Source organism: Macrobrachium nipponense, chromosome 28 (genome assembly GCF_015104395.2).
Source record: "Macrobrachium nipponense isolate FS-2020 chromosome 28, ASM1510439v2, whole genome shotgun sequence".
NCBI lineage: Eukaryota > Metazoa > Arthropoda > Malacostraca > Decapoda > Palaemonidae > Macrobrachium > Macrobrachium nipponense.
Genome location: NC_087217.1, coordinates 38,523,159 through 38,541,938, shown reverse-complemented (window position 1 = coordinate 38,541,938; position 18,780 = coordinate 38,523,159). Strand labels below are relative to the sequence as shown.

The following is an 18,780-nucleotide window of genomic DNA, read 5'->3' as shown; positions in this document are numbered from 1 at the left end:
CTTCGGTCCCTGACGACCGGTTCGAGTCATTCACGCCCCTAACCCTCCCTGAAGGACTTCACGACGATGATGCGGATGATATGCTGCTTTGTCTGTGAGGGCGCTACGGCGCTATCTGAAGAGAACTCGACACCTCAGGCCGAGTGTCGACGCCCTCTGTTGTTTAGCACTGGGGTTACCAAAGAGGAGGTGCCCAAGAACACTCTATCTTTCTGGCTTCGTGAGGTGATCAGGAAGGCGTACCCTTCGGATAGGCGTACCCTTCAGATAGAACTTCTCCGTGGGAACAGGTGCTGAAGGCAGGGGTTTTGGCCCCAAACCAGACCACCTTCACATCTTTTATCTTCGGGATATCGCTACAGGTCCTTGGACACCTTTTCCTTGGGACCCATGGTGGCTGCTCAACAAGTTGTGTAGCTTACTCAGCTCCGAGCGGACAGAACAGCATTGCATCCTTGTGTGACTGCGTGTTGGGCGAGCGAATGAGAAGTGTGACTGGCTTCTCTTTCCTCCCCCTTTCTCCCTACCTCTACCTGGTGGGGCAGAGGCTGTGGTTGTAACTACGCTGGACAGGGAGCCGATGCAGGTAAGCTACGCGACTGAGCTCCCGTTCCTATCCCATTTCAGGTAGGGATAGGGAGTGGTTATCCACCACTCCCCTAACAAGGGGGATGGATGCCAACAAGAAACAAACCCATGACCTATATTTGGCTCTTGAAGTAAGGAACTAGTTCTTGCTTGCTATAATAAAGAGGCACGCTTGCCTCCCTCTTATGAATTGGTCAAGAGGTTCTGACAGATCCTGCGATGCACGCCCCGATCAGCTGGGCAGAGGCCCTAGGATCCCTCCCTCGCTTTTACGACCAGGGAGGGAACCAAGGTTGGACGAACACCAGTCTGTTTTTCTTAAGACTAAGATTCCCACCCCACCAATAAGTGAGTCTTCCATATGTTAAAGGGACCGAGGGTTGTATTACGTGTCGGAACAAATCACAAATTTGTCGTAAATTGTATTTTTCCTAACTATACAAACCTGAGGTCCTTTACACTAGTCCCACCTCATGTCACCCCTCACTCTGTTCCTGGGCCCAAAGGAAAGTGAAGCTTCACCTCCCAGCCGGGTGGGACACCCGACTACCAGACAAGCAGTTAACTATCAAACCTCCTTGTTCAAAGGTTACGACCGGTTCCAGCTGCCGCTGATTACATTCCATATGGTTAAGGACTTTAGGTTTGTATAGTTATGAAAAATACAATTTACGACAAATTGTGATTTTGTACATGTGTTCAAAAAGACATTTTCATCCCTCGCAAAACATTGCGATAGATGAAAGTATGGTAGGTTTTAGAGGTTGACACTCATCTTTGACAATACGTACTTGCCGCAAAAAAGCATGCAAGATTTGGTGTCAAGATATGGTGCTTTTGTGATACCGAAACTGGTTATTTTGTTCATGAAACTTACCTGACAGATATATATATAGCTGTATTTTCTGAAGTCCGACAGAATTTAAAAATTTCGCGGCACACGCAGTGGGCGGCCAGGTGGTAGTACCATTCCCCGCCGTGGGAGGCGATATCAGGAACTATTCCCATTTTCTATCATATTTGTCTGTCGCCGGTCGGTAAACAACTGTTTACAGAACCCTCCGCTAGGGATTTTGAAAACTTCATTAGCCGCTTAAGTATCCTAATATTCTTTCGATTATTAACTTGGATTTGTGGTAGGCATACCTATCGTAAATTTTTTCATTGCATTGATGTCTGAAGCTAGTTAGCCTAGTTTCAGACTTTGTTGTCTGCATGGTAAGGTGAGGCTACCGGAACTTTCGGTAGACACTCGCTTTATATAACTGACGTTTACATGTTTCTTTTGCATAAGTTCAATGTAATTAGTGTAATGTGGGACTGATTAACGGAAGAAGGAGGATTCATGTACGCATTTTAGAGCGTGTTAGAATCAGGAGTTTTCCTCCACATTATCTTGATAAAACTATAGAAAGGTAAACAGAAGTTAGAAAATAATGAACCGTTCTAAACCTCCTGTAGATTTTATTTTGCCTAACCCTGTGGTATGGCTTACGGGCCTAGAGAAGTGTCTGCTTGAGGATTACATCAAAGTATTCTTAGACTAAAGTGCTCATCTCCAATCAGTGTTGTGAAGTGTAGTGCCCCTTGTGTTGTGGGGAGGGGGCGTCAGATCGGCCCATAATGCCTCTAGGCCTGGACCTCTGTCGGACTCCCAGGACTTGGGTGGGAGAGGGCATGTCGAAAGCCGCAAGAGGGTTACGGGGGCTCCCCACCGATCTGGCGTCCCTTCGGCAGAACTGTTGACGCTTCCCAGCTGCTAAACGTCCTCCGAGGCGTCCTCCCCGCGCAAGGGTTGGAGCTCTCGGAAGGACTCGCGCCCTCTAAGAAGCTGTAGAGAAAAAAAGGACGCTTCCCGTTCCCTCTCTCTCGTTAGGAGGGAACGTCAGATCGCCCCCATAACGCCTCTAGGCCTAGACCTCTGTCGGACTCCCAAGAAACCAGGAGAGGGCATGTCAAAGCCGAAGTGGAAGGTTACGGGTTTTTCATGGCTGATCTAGCTTCCTTTCGGCAGGTCCTGTTGTCGTTCTCCCAGGTGCCGAAGACGAGCACGTCACGAATCTTGAAGGATTGCTTTCTCGTCCTCCGAGGCGTCCTCCCCCCACACAGGGGTTGGAACTCTCCGGAAGGATCGCGCCCCCTAAAGAAGCTTTAGAGAGGAGGACGCTTCACGTTCCTCTCTCTCTCGTCTCGAGAGATGAAACGAGTCCTGTGCCCTGTCAGGGCTCTCGAGTTATATTTACATAAACGAAGGAAGTAAGAGGTCCTTCGGGTAATGTATGGTGCTCAGGAAAGAGAACCACATTTACCTTTTCCGAAGAATGCCCTGGCTCTTTTCCTAAGGGAAATATTAAGGAGGCTCATTCATCTTGCCAGAAGAGTGATTTGAGCCTCCTTGCGAGTGAACGCTCATGAAGTTCGAGCTGTTTTCAACCTCGCTAGCATTCCAAAGGATTTGGTAATCAAGGACATTCTAGATTCCACCTTTGGAGGAGCAAACTCAGTATTCGTCTCCTCTCCTAATGGGCGCTCCGTATACGATATGTAACGTTCGCTTTACTTCGAAAAAGCAAGCTGATAAGTTTGACGTCCGGCAAGTTGCTTTGCACAGTCAAAACAACTTATGTCTCTGGTCGGCATACGAAAGGGCAATTTAGACGTGAAGAAGTGGTTTTGGAGGTGCTCGACGTCCTATAGTGGAGACATTCTCCAGGACGTCCGGCAAGCACCTTGCGAGGGGTCTTTCGGACGCTCGGCGTTCCTTTGCTGAGTGCGTTTTGGCTGGAGCTGGTCTTTTGCATTACTAAGACGCAGTTTGTTGCACAGGCAGCCACTGTCTTTGTAAGAAGGTATGAGGTCTTTAAGGGGGGCCCGTCTTGAAGACGAAAAGCCATACGTCTTCCTTAGTTGTTCACACACTTCAGGAGCATCGTGCGGCTCTCCATGGAGACTCGCATGAGGACGTCCCTTGAAAATATTCAACGTCATATGCAAAACGCGGTTCGTCGTTAACATTGAGATGTTGAAAGGTCGCTCGCCAGGACGCCCTCTTGGGGGCGGGCCCTTGCATGCATCAGGGCGCTCAACGAGTTCCTCTCTGGAAACGTCGTTTCAGAAGACTTGGTGTTCTCTGCTCAGACAGGCTCGTAGCTAAGCAGACGTTTTTTTGAGGACGCTCAGCAGGGACGCTTCCAGGACGCTTTTTGAGGACGCTCGGCAGGACGGCTTTTTGAGGACGCTTTTGAGGACGCTCAGCAGGGACGCTTTTTGAGGACGCTCAGGCAGGACGCTTTTGTGGACATTCGCCAGGGACGCTTCGGTGGAAGCCGGCAGGGACGCTTTGCGAGAGTAAAGGCGTCTTATTTGGCTGTTAAACGACGTTTCTTAGGACGCTTGACGCTTTATAAACGCTCGTCAAGACGAGGTTTTTCAGGACTCTCCACAGGACATCCTTTACAAAAAAAAAAAAAAAAAAAAAAAAAAAAAAAAAAAAAAGGATCGGAGTTAGCGGAGAGGGACATACCCGAATTTTTTCTTCGATCCCTCCTTTCTTCTTCATCGATTTCTCTGAGAATCGGGCCCCGATTGCTTTTTAAGATTATATACTCGATTCCTGGTGGGTGACTTTTCGGTCATGTTAAAGGGTTTTCCCTATTAGCAAAGTGCTAATAAAGTTTTTTGTCAAGTAACGGACGTTTTCCCATTGTCAAGATACTAAACGTTTTGTCATTTTAAGTGGGGGACCCCTCATAAATGGGGTAGTTCTCATTGACATAGATTTTTAAACGTTTTTATCGTTTAAGCGGATAAACTCGTTAACAAATTTCGGAAGAGCTCTCATTCAATTTTCAGAGCTCATCCGGGGGGTAAGAAAAAAGACTTGTAGACTAGATCCACGGAAGTCTAGTCAATATCATAAGGAAACATTGAACGGTCCTTTTCGATCCTCGGTTCTCTCTGATGATCTCTATTCGAATATTACTCCCTTTTCTTGGGAAAAAGAGTCTTGGCAAAGCGTTCAAGGGAGTTCTTTTAAAAAGCCCATCATCTTTAGAGTGTGGACAGTCGTTTTCCTTTCTTTTTTCTCTCTTCCTCGTCGAGGAAAGATGTAGTAGAGAATTCAATGTTCAAATTACTACAATACTTTCGTAGTTTATCTTTGCGTCATTTTTGCTAAAACGCATGGGTCAAGTCATATACGCATATCGTATTTACCTCTGCGGATAGAAGCCGAAAGAACTGTTGTTCTAATGTATTTATTTGGACACTTCCCTTCAACCTTCCCAAGAGTTTTCGGAGAAGAACAACTCTTCAGGTATTGTTACGACAACACCGACTCAGCTTCTGTTTTTAGCGAATTCTGTTTCGTTTAAATTGACCTGCTTGAGAGTTTCCTTTTGCTCGATATCATACCTATTCCTTCGTAAAGGGAGTAGCTGGCAACTCAGGCAGTTTAGTATTCTGTTCACCATTGAAGCTTCCTTCAGGAAAGACTTCTCCTTACTCTCTTCGATAGAGATCGAAGGTGGTCGATCTCCAATCCTTGCTTTTGTTTTTTCTTGAAGGAAAGAATTTAGGATGGAGATCGTTTGTTCAGAATCCTATAACTATACTACGTATATTAACCTCGCGACATGATTCTACTAAGCAGTTGAATTGTCCGAGGGGTAGCGCATATCCTAGTTATTCTACGGATTGCGACTTAGGACGAGAAGTATTCTAATTGAACTGCAACTCTGGGTGCCTTGCCTGCAACCTCCCAGGAGTTTTGTTTCAATTTTATTTATACGTTATGGTTTTGTCACAACACCATTTCAAACTTTTATATTTAACCGAAATTCTTTTTCGTTTGCCAAATAAAATAATTGCTCGAGCTATCTTTTTATGCTCGGTGGTTTTAGCCGAACGCATCCTTTGTGGGAATGGAATGGATACCTGGCAACTCAGGATGACGAGGTCAAGCGGGAAGCTCAAGCTCAGCTACTGCGTATTTGAACTGCCTGATAGCAGCTCAGTATCAGCTGGGCCTCCGAGATACATGGTTGATTATGTCTCTCTCTCTCTCCTGCTTTGATTGACTACCGAACCGTATCTCTGACCCAATCAATCATGGACTTAGGTCTCTGATTAACGGGGTTTCTCGCAAGTTATGAAGGAACATCTACTGCTGTGACGATAGATTCCACCGCCTTCGATATTGCGAGAATTTTTCAACAGAGATATCTCTTAGACTCTTTCATCTTTCTGTTTAACGCACGGTAACAGAAGTCTGTACAAGTCTCGCGCTGCATCGCACTGCGATAATGCGAATGATTTTGTAGACATCTGGGTTTGTCTTTAAAAATATCTCATATTCGTAGGTGTACAATTGTTCATTGTTCAACCCGAATTAACAGATATGTCAAAAGACATCGCCTACTCTCCGACCTGACAAGCTCTACTTCCAAATGTTCAGCCCATGAGAAGCAGTTCTTCAGGCAGCTTTCCCCTGTGTTTTGTTTTTCATTACTGAAGAAACGCCCCCCCCGCTTTCATTGCAACTACTACTTCTCACCGGACAGCAATGAAATAGCGGTTAGCGTTTTCAGTCATTTGTAGGCACAGGTTCAGAATCTTGAGAATCCTTCTCTCGATTTGTCTGTGAAGACGTAGGTTGCATTCAATATCTACCTTCGTCTTCAACGGTACAGAGCGATAGATCTTCAAGAGTAATGGCAGCCTCTTGGCCAAGGCAAAGCAGTGCTGCCTATTTTCAGTGTTCAAATCGGAGGAGGCCGTTTCTGGAGATAGTGAAGGGAAATGACTGTTCCTCCACCTCAACCTCTGTGAAGTTCCTTATGGTTCTATCTTTCCGTCTGAAGTATGAGATAAGCTAGAAGTCCTAACTTTTGTAGAATATGCAAATATGTTGTTGACGGCCTCTAGGCTCAGAGATTCGGTTCTGTCAAACAACAAAACTTCACGATCTTTGAGGTCTGGGGAGATCTTAAAATTCTCTGGATCAAAGGTTCCGACATGGGAACTTAGACGTAGTCTGAGTTTCTGATGCCAAAAGCAATTCGAACCTATCCTTTCTGCGAACTTAATACACGTGACCAGAAAGGCTAATATCTAACCGCTCTAGCCACGGCAAAGAGGGTTAGTGAGGTTTTAGCCATCATCAGAGGTTTTGGCTTTAAAGGACATAATGCGGTCTGTCCTCTAAGCATTCGTTCTTGATAAGAACGAAAAACCTGTCTAACCCTTGACCCGAAGGCCTTGGTGACCAAGGGTATGGCACAAATTATTGGGCAAGGGCATTAGAGAGTCCTGTGCCCTGTAGGGTCTCTCAAGTTTTTATCTTGATAAAACTATAGAAAGTCAAGGTCAACGGACAATCTGCGGTGTTCCGTAAAAAGACCAGACTGGTTCATGTCCACCAAAAACACCCTGGCATTATAGCCAAGGAGTTCTTTTAAGAGGTCTCATTCAATGTGTTTGCATAAAGATTTGAGATTTTTTCTTAATATGAATGCTCAAGAGGTGAGGTCGCGGCCTCGGAAGCATTTCAACAGAGCATGACACTCAGTAACATCCCTGAGTGCCACGCTTTAGCGAAGCAACTCTGTGTTCGCTTCACACTCCCGACAATCTGCGGTGTTCCGTAAAAAGACCAGATGGTTCATGTCCAAAAACACCCTGGCATTATAGCCCAAGGAGTTCTTTTAAGAGGTCTCATTCATATGTTTGCATAAAGATTTGAGATTTTTTCTTTATATGAATGCTCAAGAAGTGAGGGCGCGGCCTCGGAAGCATTTCACAGAGCATGACACTCAGTAACATCCTGAGTGCCACGCTTTAGCGAAGCAACTCTGTGTTCGCTTCACACTCCGACGGGATGTGAAGACGACATTTCAGATCCGTAAGTCGCTAGGACCATACATATCCGTAGATATATTATTGGGGGCAGGAAGCAACACGAAATCCAATATCCTATAGAAAAGGGATAGGTGTGCTTTTAACTTGGAAGGGTTGGTCGCTTGAGGCGAGTTCCTTTTCTTTAGCCTAGAAGTTATGGAACTAACTTTGATAGGTTAGGTCAGGTGGTGGTTTTAGCTTCGTTGCCCTCAGAAGTATGGTCATAGGTCTAGTCACATTTGTGGTCACGCCCCCGTTGACAGATCATTTAGAGCACACCAGCATTACAGGTCTCTACCTCGCTGGCAACTCTAGTAACGCAGAAGCAGACTTTGGTGACAGTAATCACGAAGTCGGCTATGCTAAACAGGGTGAGGAACTAAGATGTATATCATATACTTAATTTAGTTTCCCAAAAAATCCTATTCTGTCTCTTCCCACCATCGAAGGTGGGATTCAGCTATATATATATCTGTCAGGTAAGTTTCATGAACAAAATGTTTATGTTATAATACAATTAAGTTTGTTCATACTTACCTGGCAGATATATATAATTAAAGTGCCCACCCACCTCCCCTCAGGAGACAGTGGCACTGATAAAATATGAATAGAAAATGGGAATAGTTCCTGATATCCGCCTCCCACGGCGGGAATGGGTACTACCACCTGGCCGCCCACTGCGTGTGCCGCGAATTTTTAAATTCTGTCGGACTTCAGAAAATACAGCTATATATAGTATATCTGCCAGGTAAGTATGAACAAACTTAATTGTATTATAACAATAACATATTCATACCTTTGAGGTGTATAAGGGGGTCAGGCAGTTAGATAGGAGTGGTGGGAGTTTTACTTACAATTTAGTGATACGTTTGATGAAGCAGGCTGACCTTTTATATCAGGGCCACCATGTAGACCTTGCTAATTATTTTGCCTTTCCCCAACTATTCCAGGACCTGTACAACATGAAATACTGCCACTGGTATAGTATGAAAAAGTAGGAAAGGACTTCCAAAGAATTGTGTAAATGCCTTTTTGGCAAACCAGAAAGTGTGTGAAAGGAGAAAGGGACCTCTTTTGTGTGCTGCTTTCAAGGATAGTAAAAACCAACCAATTTTTCTTTCAATGAAAACAAAGGGAGGTTATTTTGACTACACAAATAGCAGGGGGAAGGTGGTAACAAAACCCAATGTCATTAATTATAATAAATATATGGGGGGCGTTGACCTCAAAGACTTGAAACTGCACAAGTATTTGACTGAGAGGCATACAGTCAAATGGACAACAAAGGTGGCCTTTGCTCTTTTTGGGACTGCTGTTCTAAACAGTTATATACTGTATATAAAGCATACAAGCTCCCAGAACAGAATGCCACAAAAGCACTATGTGCTTTCAATAATTGAGGCTCTGGTTGAGGACTATAGACCTCAAAGGCCATCACACAAAAGAAGGACAATGCAGAGATTGCTGCAAGCAGGGAAGCTCGAATTGAGCTGCCTTCACATGAGATTGCAGTTCTTGAAGATGTTCATGAGTTGCAAAAATTGCCCAAAGGTAAGCTGAGAATGTGTGTCGCTGGGCATGAATGCAGAGTACGTTCTACTTGGGAATGCCAAAAATGTGATGTCACACTTGCATAGCCAGATACTTTTTTTTTTTTACCTACAATGAAATAAAATCAATTATTGGAAGCCAATTGTTTGTTTATGTTTAATCTTCGTAGACTATTTAATACAAGTTTGTTTATTGTGTGTTTGTATTATTATATTATTGAATATAAATGGGTGTGTTTTACAATCTAAGTAAAGTGTGAGGGTGCTTTGTATATTTAAGCATTAAGGTGAATTACATAAGAAATAGTTTGAGCAAGGCTACAATACCAGAAACACAAATTTCAGCCAAGCCCAAGGTAGTTGTATTCATTGCCAAATTTACCTAAATTCTACATTGGTTAGTGGACAGATGAAAAAAAATCTACTTAGGTTTGGGGTCAGTAAGTACGTGTAGATGTTTTTCTTGTGAATCTATGAGTTTTGATATACCAAAATGGCCTTTTTTCAAAACAACTAAATCTCCAGAAGATTTAAAAATGACCTGTAACAGTATTGTAATACTAATGTCAAGTCTTTTACCATTTCAGAAACAGCAATGTCCTCTCCTAACAGCCTAACTCCAGACAGTCCTAATAAGGCCTTCAGCCTCCAGGTCCCTTCCCCCATTATTACAAAGCGAACAGTCGAACAAAATCCACGTAAGTTTTGGTCTTTCAGTTGGATTTTACCATCAGTACTTATTATTCCTGTAGTTTATAAGTTTTTTTATTTTGCAAGTTTTTTTATTTTGGGTGGGAGGGCAGTTGAGATGGAATAAGAAATCATAAAACACTCAGAAGGAAAAGATTTAAGTAAAGATGAAGGGCCTCTCCAGATCATCCACCACTCAACTTTTACTTTCTCTTCAGCCTGTCTTATACACTTTGAAAAATAGGAAAGTGAACAAAAAAGAGGATAAATGCTCGATTGTACCCTCAGGCAAGTAGCAGCAGTATGATTTACTCTCCAAGATTGCTGGAGTAATGCCATTTCTTGTGTTCCATATCGTCAATGTTACACTGGTTCCTAAGATAAGAGAAACAGAAAACACAGCAAGCCTAGCACAGCTGACCCATTGTTGGAAGAAAGCATATAGGAGTCATTCATTTTCCTACGCATACCCACCCTAGAGCAAAAGGGAGCGCTGTACATAAAAGGAACTGAAGGAGAAGAAATTAAAGGGTTCAGTGGTGTCACTGGGGCAGTGTTCTCTCACAATGATGCCAGCTATTGCTTCTTTGTCATCCTCTTACTCCCAAACCTTTTCCACCTGAAGGCAACCTCTTTGCACAGTTCTTGCAGAGAAAATCCGGACTGAGAGCCTTACCCCTACACAAGGCACAGTAACAGTGTGGCTCCACAAGGATAAGGGACATGGACCATCCATACATGCAATCATGCCCATCACAATGGCATTATTCAGGTTTTATATCCAGAAGGAATAACACAAACCAAACAAATATGAAGCAGTCTAAACTTAGTAGTTAAGTGGTGGCACAGCACATAGTTCTCATCAGATTATGACCGAAGAAGTGCGTGGTGATGGCACATGATTGGTGAGAATTTTTGTCACTCAGCCTCTTATCACCAGTTAACTGTCGTGTTCCAAGTTCCAATGACTGATTCCAACTTGCACTGAGGAATAATCCTTTGTAAAATCACCAATTTTTATTTCCATGGGAACAAATTATAAGAGCATGCCTTTTCCCTGAAAAAGCTAGAAGCCATCTGAACACTACAAAAAACTGAAACACTTGTTGATAATGCTATATAGATACATTGAAAAAACTTTGTAATTCCAGTGGGTTTTACCAGTGTTGAATAAAGGAAGTATTTGGCATGCGTATATGTATTCCTAAAACATTATATGTCCTCCAGTGATCATATCCTGGATATCTTGTTTTCATATGAGTAACTTACCAAGTAAATACATAGCTAACATATCTACTTTGTGTGGCAACTTTTTGTAACTACGTAATTTTAATTATGGGACTTAACCACTATAATTATATAGCTAAGAGTTTCACTTGCCTGGCAGTTAAATTCCAAAATTCACAGCTTGCGCTAATTTTCTGTTCTGTTTTGGCTAATTAACAGTGACCCTGCCCACTTACGGGTAAGAGAGGAACCATGTGGCAAAGAGCTCAGTTTGTTTCTGTCAGTTGATGGCTAGAGACTGTTTGTCAGCTACATTTAATTCTGGAATTCTTGACTTTTCCTTTTGTTTATCAGCATTTTGTGAAGTATTAATTGCGTTGTTTCGGCTGACTCGGTGATATTAAGTAGATTTAGGTTCTTTTAAGATCTACTTAAAGCATTGGACTTATTTACAGGCTTGTCTCACTTTTTTTCGACGTGTCATACTCTAGTGTTTCTAACATTAGGTATTGTGCAAATGGTTGTAACACTAGGTTGACCAGAGTCTTACGATACCCATTCCTTGTGTACAAGGAGAAGCTTGAAAAACATTTTTCTCTGTTAGTGCAGACGATGGAGCAACTCTGTTCATTAGTCAAAGTACTGATGGATAAGGCTAAAAGTGACAGTGCAGTGCTAGTGGAGGAGGCAGCTGTTCATCCCATCGACTCTCTTAGGCAAAGGTCACTGGCAGACTCCTCTGTACACGGGAGGAGTCAAACCGGTAGCCCAAGGGAGGTTGGTGGGGTCTGCCTGCAAGCAGCCTTCCCCTCAGTGCAATCTGTTGTAAATTCCCAGTTTGTAACAGAGAACCATTAGAAAGGTCTGTCTATGGAAGTGCATAAGTTGTCCAGTTCCGAAGACTCCTCTCCATGTCGTTGTCGTCAGTCGCAGTGGCCCTCTAGCAGTAAGTTTCTCCTCCTAAAGAGGGCCTCTACAGACATAACGATGCCCCCTGCGGTTCCTGTTAAGAGGTCAAATGTACCATGGCCTTCTTGCAGCCACTGGGACTCTCCGGAGCAAAATTATCTTCTGATTGCCTCTCATAAGTGGATGCTCATCCAGCGCCCAAGGCTCCTCGTAATTCAACTGCTCCACAAGACTCAGTAACATTGGCTTCCGCTCCTGCAGCTTCCAAGGAGCCCATGATGTCGGAAGCAGCCAAGAGCTCACTGGTGCCAAAATCCTCTTGTGTCAACAATGTGCAGTTGCGCCCAAGCGCCCATCGTACTCTCTTCCTCCACTAGCTCCTGCTGCTTCTACTGAAGTAGCTCTTATTCAGCTGAAGCTAGATAACAATATTCGTGGACTCTTGATTCGCGTACTCACATATTTGCAGATTTCTCTCAAACATATACCCCCATTATTCGTGGAAAAGTTGCCTATTCGCGGTATTTTCTATGAGAAATATCCACATATTCCTGATCTTTTTTAATGTTTCATTATTGAATGTACTTTTGTGATAAAACTATTAAAAAACCCAGGTTAAAGCATTTTTAGTGGGTTTTTCTTGAGTTTTACCCATCAAAATAGGCAGTTTTAAGCATTTTTATAAGGGTTTCAACCATTTGCGGGTTCTAGTTATTTTACACATGCAACTTACCCGGCAGATATATACTTAGCTAATGTCTCTGACGTCCGACAGAATTCAAAACTCGCGGCACACGCTACAGGTAGGTCAGGTGATCACCCCCACCCCCCTACTGCCGCTGTGGCGGTAATAGGAATCATTCCCGTTTTCTGACAGATTTTTTCTCTGTCGCCCGGTGCTAACACAACTTGTTGGTAGCTCCTGCATAGAATTTCTTGCTTGCTTCGCCGAGGATTATTTGGGAAGTATTTGATCTTTGGTTGTTGGCATACGCTGTTTTTGGATTTGGTTTGATAATATGTCTGATTTAACACCTGGAACTCTGTTTAGAGTATGTATAAATGAAGGATGCAAGGTGAGGTTACCTAAGGCTACTTTGGACCCTCACACTGTTTGTGTAAAATGTAGGGGAAGGGATTGTTCAGTTAAGGATACATGTGATGCATGCGAGAGTTTAACTGAAGTGCAATGGAAAGATCTAACTGGATACGTGAAAAAATTAGAGAAGGATAGGATTAGAAAAGCTTCGGCTAGAAGTTCAAGTAGATCCTGTTCTGCGGAACAGGATAGTATCTCTAACCCTGCAGTAGCTACGCCATCTTCCTTTTTGGTTTCAGCTCCTTCCCCCCGCAGCGAACTCGTAGATGCGTCTGCCGAGAGAGCCGCTGTGGAAGCGTCAATTCGCAATTTGCAACAGCAATTGTGTGATATAGACCAAGGTAAGAGTGAAGTGTGTAGTGACGTGTGCAGTGTCCCCAGTGCAGTCGAGGGGGCGTCTGACCGACTCCGCATCGCTCCTAGGACCTAGACCTCTTTCCAGACTCCCATGCCCAAGGGCGGAAGGATGTCGAAAGCCGCAAGGGGGATGTAGAGTATCCCCAACGTCAGGCGTCCCCTTCAGCAGATCCTGTAGGCTCGTCCCAGGCTGCTTTGGAGAGCTATAGGAAAAGCCTCCTAAGGAAGTTTTTTTTCCGATTCAGAGTCATCCTCACCTAAGCGTGGATGGAGCTCCTCTTCCAAATCGCGCCCTCTCAAGAGAGCCTGGAAACCGTCAGGAGAAGGCGCTCTTGACTCCAGCCCGGAGCCTTTTCCGGAGTATTCTCCTTCACCTAAGAAAGTTATGAAGTCTCCTGAATCTTCACCAGAAGGGATTCGGTCCTCTACTAAGAGATTCCTGTTGGACCTTCAAGCGAATCTATCATCTTTAGTAGGCTCTCTTTTGACTAGTAGGCGCAAGGAGCCTTCTCGCAGGAAGGACTCCTCTCTTCCAGTAAAGAGCTCTTTTAGGAGGCCTTCTCCTAGTAGGAAGGAGGAGTATAGTAGACGCTTTTCACCAGTAAGAACCTCTTCTCCCCCGAGAGTAGACGACTCCTTTTATGCTTCGTCTAGACAGGGAAGATTGTATTCCCCGCGCAGAAGCTCGGATGCTAAGAAGAGTCATAGCGCAAGGCGCCAAGACGTAGGCTCTAGATCCTCTCCTTGTAGGAGTAAGGAGAAAGTCTCCACGCGAGAAGGTAGTGATCGATTAGTATCAGTCGAACGATCTCCTAGGAGTAGGATCTCCTCTTCAAGTGGAAGGAAGGAACGAGAGAGGGTACGCTCTGCCCATAGGGATAGAAGTGAGAAGGGCTCTCCTTCGAAAGATTTTGATGACTTGTCTAGAAGGTGCCAACGTTCGGTAGAACGCCTGGATAATAGAAGCCCTTTACATTCCTCGAGACCGGTAGCTCGCGATAGGCTTTCCTCAAGGGAGTCAAGCGCCTCTCCTAGCAGGTTCCAAGACTTTGGAAAGAACCTAAACATGGGTTCGCGCCCTACTCCTGGAAGAGTCTCTAGAGTGGACGCTTACCAATCTCCTAGCAGGCGTCAAGCCGCCTGAAAGGAGCTAATCTTGGATTCGCGCTACTCCTGTAAGACGAGCAAGAGAGGCACAAGCGCCTCTCCTCAAAGGCCAGCAATAGCCTAAGAAGAGCCTTGTCAGGGATTTGCGCCCTACTCCTAGAAGAGGCTCAGGAGTAGGCTCTTACGTCTCCTCGTAGTTCAAGAGCCTGAAAGGAGCCTCTTTTCAGACTCGCGCCCTACTCTGGGAGTCAGCCCTACTCCTGGGAGTCACAGAAGAGTAGGCTCAAGCGCCTCTCTCACAGGCGCCAAGAGCCTGAAAGGATCCTGACTCTGGATTCGCGCCCTACTCATAGTAGACGCTGGAGAGTGGAAACAAGTGTTTCACCGGATAGGCGCCAAGAGCCGGTGGAAAGTAGGCTCTAGATCCTCTCCTATCAGGTTATCAAGAAACCTGTGGAGGCGGCAGGAAGCGGAGGATTCTTCTTTCCCGAGGAAGCATATCCCGGGTATTGAACTGGCGGCTTCATCTGGCGAACTCTTGAAGGATAAGAGTCGCATGCCTTCGTGGACTTCTTCTCCTAAGAAGTCTCCTCTCCGAACGTAACCTTGGAGGAAGTTCGGAGGAGGAAGAAAGAAACGAAAGAAGTAGGAATCTCTGATTATAAGAGACTTTCGTCACTTGCTGCTACTTCAAGAGTTTGGGGACTCGCTGTGTTCGGCTGATCCTCCTTCTCCAGGATCTCTTCTGTCAAGTACTAAGTTGGAAAAGTCCCCCTCTTTTGTCAAGATGCGGCCTACTCTCTCTATGAGAAAGGCTATTAAGAATCTAGAGAACTGGTTTCTGGTTAAGAAGGAGGCAGGTAAGACGGTGTTTTTGTGCCCTCTGTCTAGATTAGCAGGTAAGCCGGGTGTCTGGTACGACACGAAGGAGCCCATGGGGTTAGGCCTTCCGGCTTCTGCAAACGCTGATTTTTCTGCATTGGTGGACTCATCTAGAAGACGCTCTCTACTGTCAGCTAAAGCGTCTTGGGGAATGTGCGAGATGGACCATTTACTCAAGGGTCTATTTCGCACATTAGAAGTCTTCAACTTCATGGATTGGGCTTTAGGAGCTCTAGCAAAAAGAGCGCAGGATCCGGAGTTTGTGACGATGGAGGTGTTATCCAGTGTCCTTTCGTGCCTGGACAAGGCAGTCATGGATGGATCCACAGAAGTGGCCTCTCTCTTTGGAGCAGGAGTGCTCAAAAAGAGATCAGTATACAGCTCGTTTCTCTCCAAGTCAGTTTCTCCCTTACAGAGAGCCTCTTTGCTTTTTTCCTCACTCTCGGGATACCTGTTTCCTCAGGAGACAGTGAAAGACATTTCTAGATCGCTTTCGGAGAAGGCCACGCAAGATCTTCTTGCCCAGTCTGCCAAGAGGCTTAAACCTGCTGTGCCGATGGCTAAAAGAGAGGGAGGTACGAATAAAGTGTCCTTCCAACAGCCCTTTCGAGGAAGAACAACCTCGAGACCCGCACTTAGGAGTAGAAGACCGTTTAAGATAGGACGATCTTCTCGAAGACCATTCTCAAAACCGCAGTGAGACAGGAGTCCTCCAGACTCCAGTAGGAGCCAGACTTTTGAGGTTCGCGAAGGTCTGGGCTCAGAGAGGGGACGGAAACTGGTCCCTCTCTATCCTCGAGAGAGGATATCTGATCCCCTTCAGGGAAAAAACCTCCCTTGACCACCACTCCAAGGGAGTTGGCGGCAAGATACAGAGATCCTTTAAAGAACCAAGCCCTCATACATCTGGTGCGACAGATGTTAGAAAGAAGGCGATAGAAAAGGTATTAGACCTTCAATCTCCAGGCTTTTACAATCGCCTCTTCCTGGTACCAAAAGCCTCGGGGGAGTGGAGACCAGTGCTGGACGTAAGCGCCTTGAATCACTTTGTGAGCAAAACAACGTTCACAATGGAGACGACTTCATCAGTTCTCTCAGCGCTAAGACAAGGGGATTGGATGGTGTCATTGGATCTACAAGATGCCTACTTTCATGCACCCATTCATCCCTCGTCCAGAAAGTACCTAAGATTTATGGTACAGGGCCAAGTATTTCAGTTTTGCGCCCTTTGTTTCGGTCTTGCCACAGCTCCCCAAGTTTTCACGGGATTGATGAAAAACATAGCCCATTGGCTACATTTGAAAGGAATAAGAATCTCTCTGTATCTCGACGATTGGCTGATTCGCTCTCAATCCAGGAATCAGTGTCTGGAGGACCTAAGATCGACGTTGGATCTGACTCAGTCCCTGGGACTGTTAGTTAACCTCGGGAAATCCCAGATGGATCCCCAGCAAAGCATTGTCTATCTGGGGATTCTGATGGATTCTCGGGGTTTTCAAGTGTTTCCGTCCATAGAAAGACAAGAGCGGTGTATTCTAAAAGTGAAGACCTTCCTAGAGAAAGAACAATGTTCCGCGAGGGAATGGATGAGTCTTCTGGGGACCCTCTCCTCGTTGGAACAGTTCGTTTCTCTAGGGAGGCTTCACATAAGACCCCTTCAATTCTTCTTGAAGGAGAATTGGGACCAGAGGAATCAGGATCTGTGGGACTCTTTTCCTCTCTCTCCAAAGAAATAAAGGAAAACCTCAGCTGGTGGTTAGAACCATGCAGACTAAACGAGGGACTATCGCTGCAGTTACCGAACCCCTCCCTAGTGTTGTTTACAGACGCTTCGGAAATGGGGTATGGGGGGCAACGTTGGGCCCAAGAGAAGTGTCAGGCACCTGGATTTGTGGGGACAGGTGTCCTGGCCACATCAACGAGAAAGAGTTAGTGGCAGTGCATCTAGCTCTCAGGCAGTGGGAATCCCAAGTCTCGAACTCAGTGTTGCAAGTAAACTCAGACAACACGACAGCTCTAGCCTACATAAGAAAACAGGGGGGGACTCACTCCTTCTCACTGTACAAGAAGGCGAAGGAGCTTCTTCTATGGTCAAAGGAGCGGAACATCACGCTCTTAACGAGGTTTATCCAAGGCGAGAAAAACGTAAGAGCAGACTTGCTGAGCAGGAAAGATCAAGTCATTTCCACGGAGTGGACTCTGCACTTAGAGGTCTGCAATCAGATTTGGAGCCTCTGTGGGAGGTCAAAACATAGACCTGTTTGCAACACATTGGAATGCCAGGCTGGCTGAGAACTACTGCTCTCCGATTTCGGATCCAAGGGCAGTAGCAATAGACGGTCTCCTCCTAAATTGGGAAGGAATAGACGGATACGCTTTTCCTCCTTTCAAGATCATAGGAAATGTCATAAGAAAGTTTGTTTTGACGAAAGGAGCGAAACTGACCCTAATCGCCCCATTCTGGCCAGCTCAAGAGTGGTTCACAGAGGTACTGGAATGGATGATAGATTTTCCAAGGTACCTTCCTTTACGGAACGATCTTCTCAGACAGCCCCACTTCGACAGATACCACAAAAACCTCCCCTCGCTCGGTCTGACTGCCTTCAGACTGTCGAAGGACTCGTCAGAGCGAAGGGGTTTTCACGCGCGGCTGCAAAGGCAATTGCAAGAGCCAGAAGACCTTCAACTATACGCGTGTACCAGTCGAAGTGGGAAGTATTCCGAAGGTGGGCCAGGAATCAGAAGGTATCCTCTTCCAGTACCTCTGTGACGGAAATAGCAGATTTCCTGTTGTATTTGAGACGGAAATGTAACCTTGCAGTCTTGACCATAAAAGGTTATAAAAGTATGCTTTCCTTGGTGTTTAGACATACAGGACTAAACATCACGGAGGACAAGGACCTACACGATTTGATTAAATCATTCGAAACTTCGAAGTCCAAGACAGCTAGACCACCCAGCTGGAACCTGGATGTGGTGTTAAGATTTCTTATGTCAGATAAATTTGAACCTCCCAATAACTCATCGTTTAGGGATTTGACTAGGAAATCTATTTTCCTCTTTGCATTAGCATCAGCTAAAAGAATAAGTGAACTCCAGGCTTTAGAAGGCACAGTGGGCTTTAGGAAGGATTCTGCAGTGTGTTCATTTAACCCCACCCCCTATTTTTTAGCCAAAAATGAGAAGAATCCTTCTAAGCCTTGGCCAAGGACGTTTGAAGTTAAAGGATTGACGTTCCCTAGTAGGGAGAGAGATAGAGAGAACCTGTGTCGGTAAGGAGCCTCAAGTTCTATCTAGAGAGGAGAAAAAAAGCAAATGGGAGGAAAACTCAGAGAGCCTTTGGTGCTCAGTAGAGATCCGAGAAGAACGATGTCGAAGAATGCACAGGCATTCTTTATCAGAGATATTATTACAGAAGCACATATCTCCTGTGAAGAGGAAAACATCTCGGACAGATGAGAGTTAAAGCACATG

At 45.1% G+C, this 18,780-nt stretch overlaps 1 protein-coding gene across 1 annotated transcript in view; it reads left to right on the top strand.

Moving 5' to 3' along the window:
- The window catches only part of LOC135201671 (cold shock domain-containing protein CG9705-like), a 154,455-nt gene that overhangs the window by 15,067 nt on the left and 120,608 nt on the right, over positions 1–18,780 (top strand). Inside the window, exon 2 of the mRNA XM_064230789.1 lies at positions 9,623–9,717. Coding sequence (XP_064086859.1) covers positions 9,631–9,717 — 87 coding nt within the window. The 5' untranslated portion in view covers positions 9,623–9,630. The remainder of the gene's footprint in view (positions 1–9,622; positions 9,718–18,780) is intronic.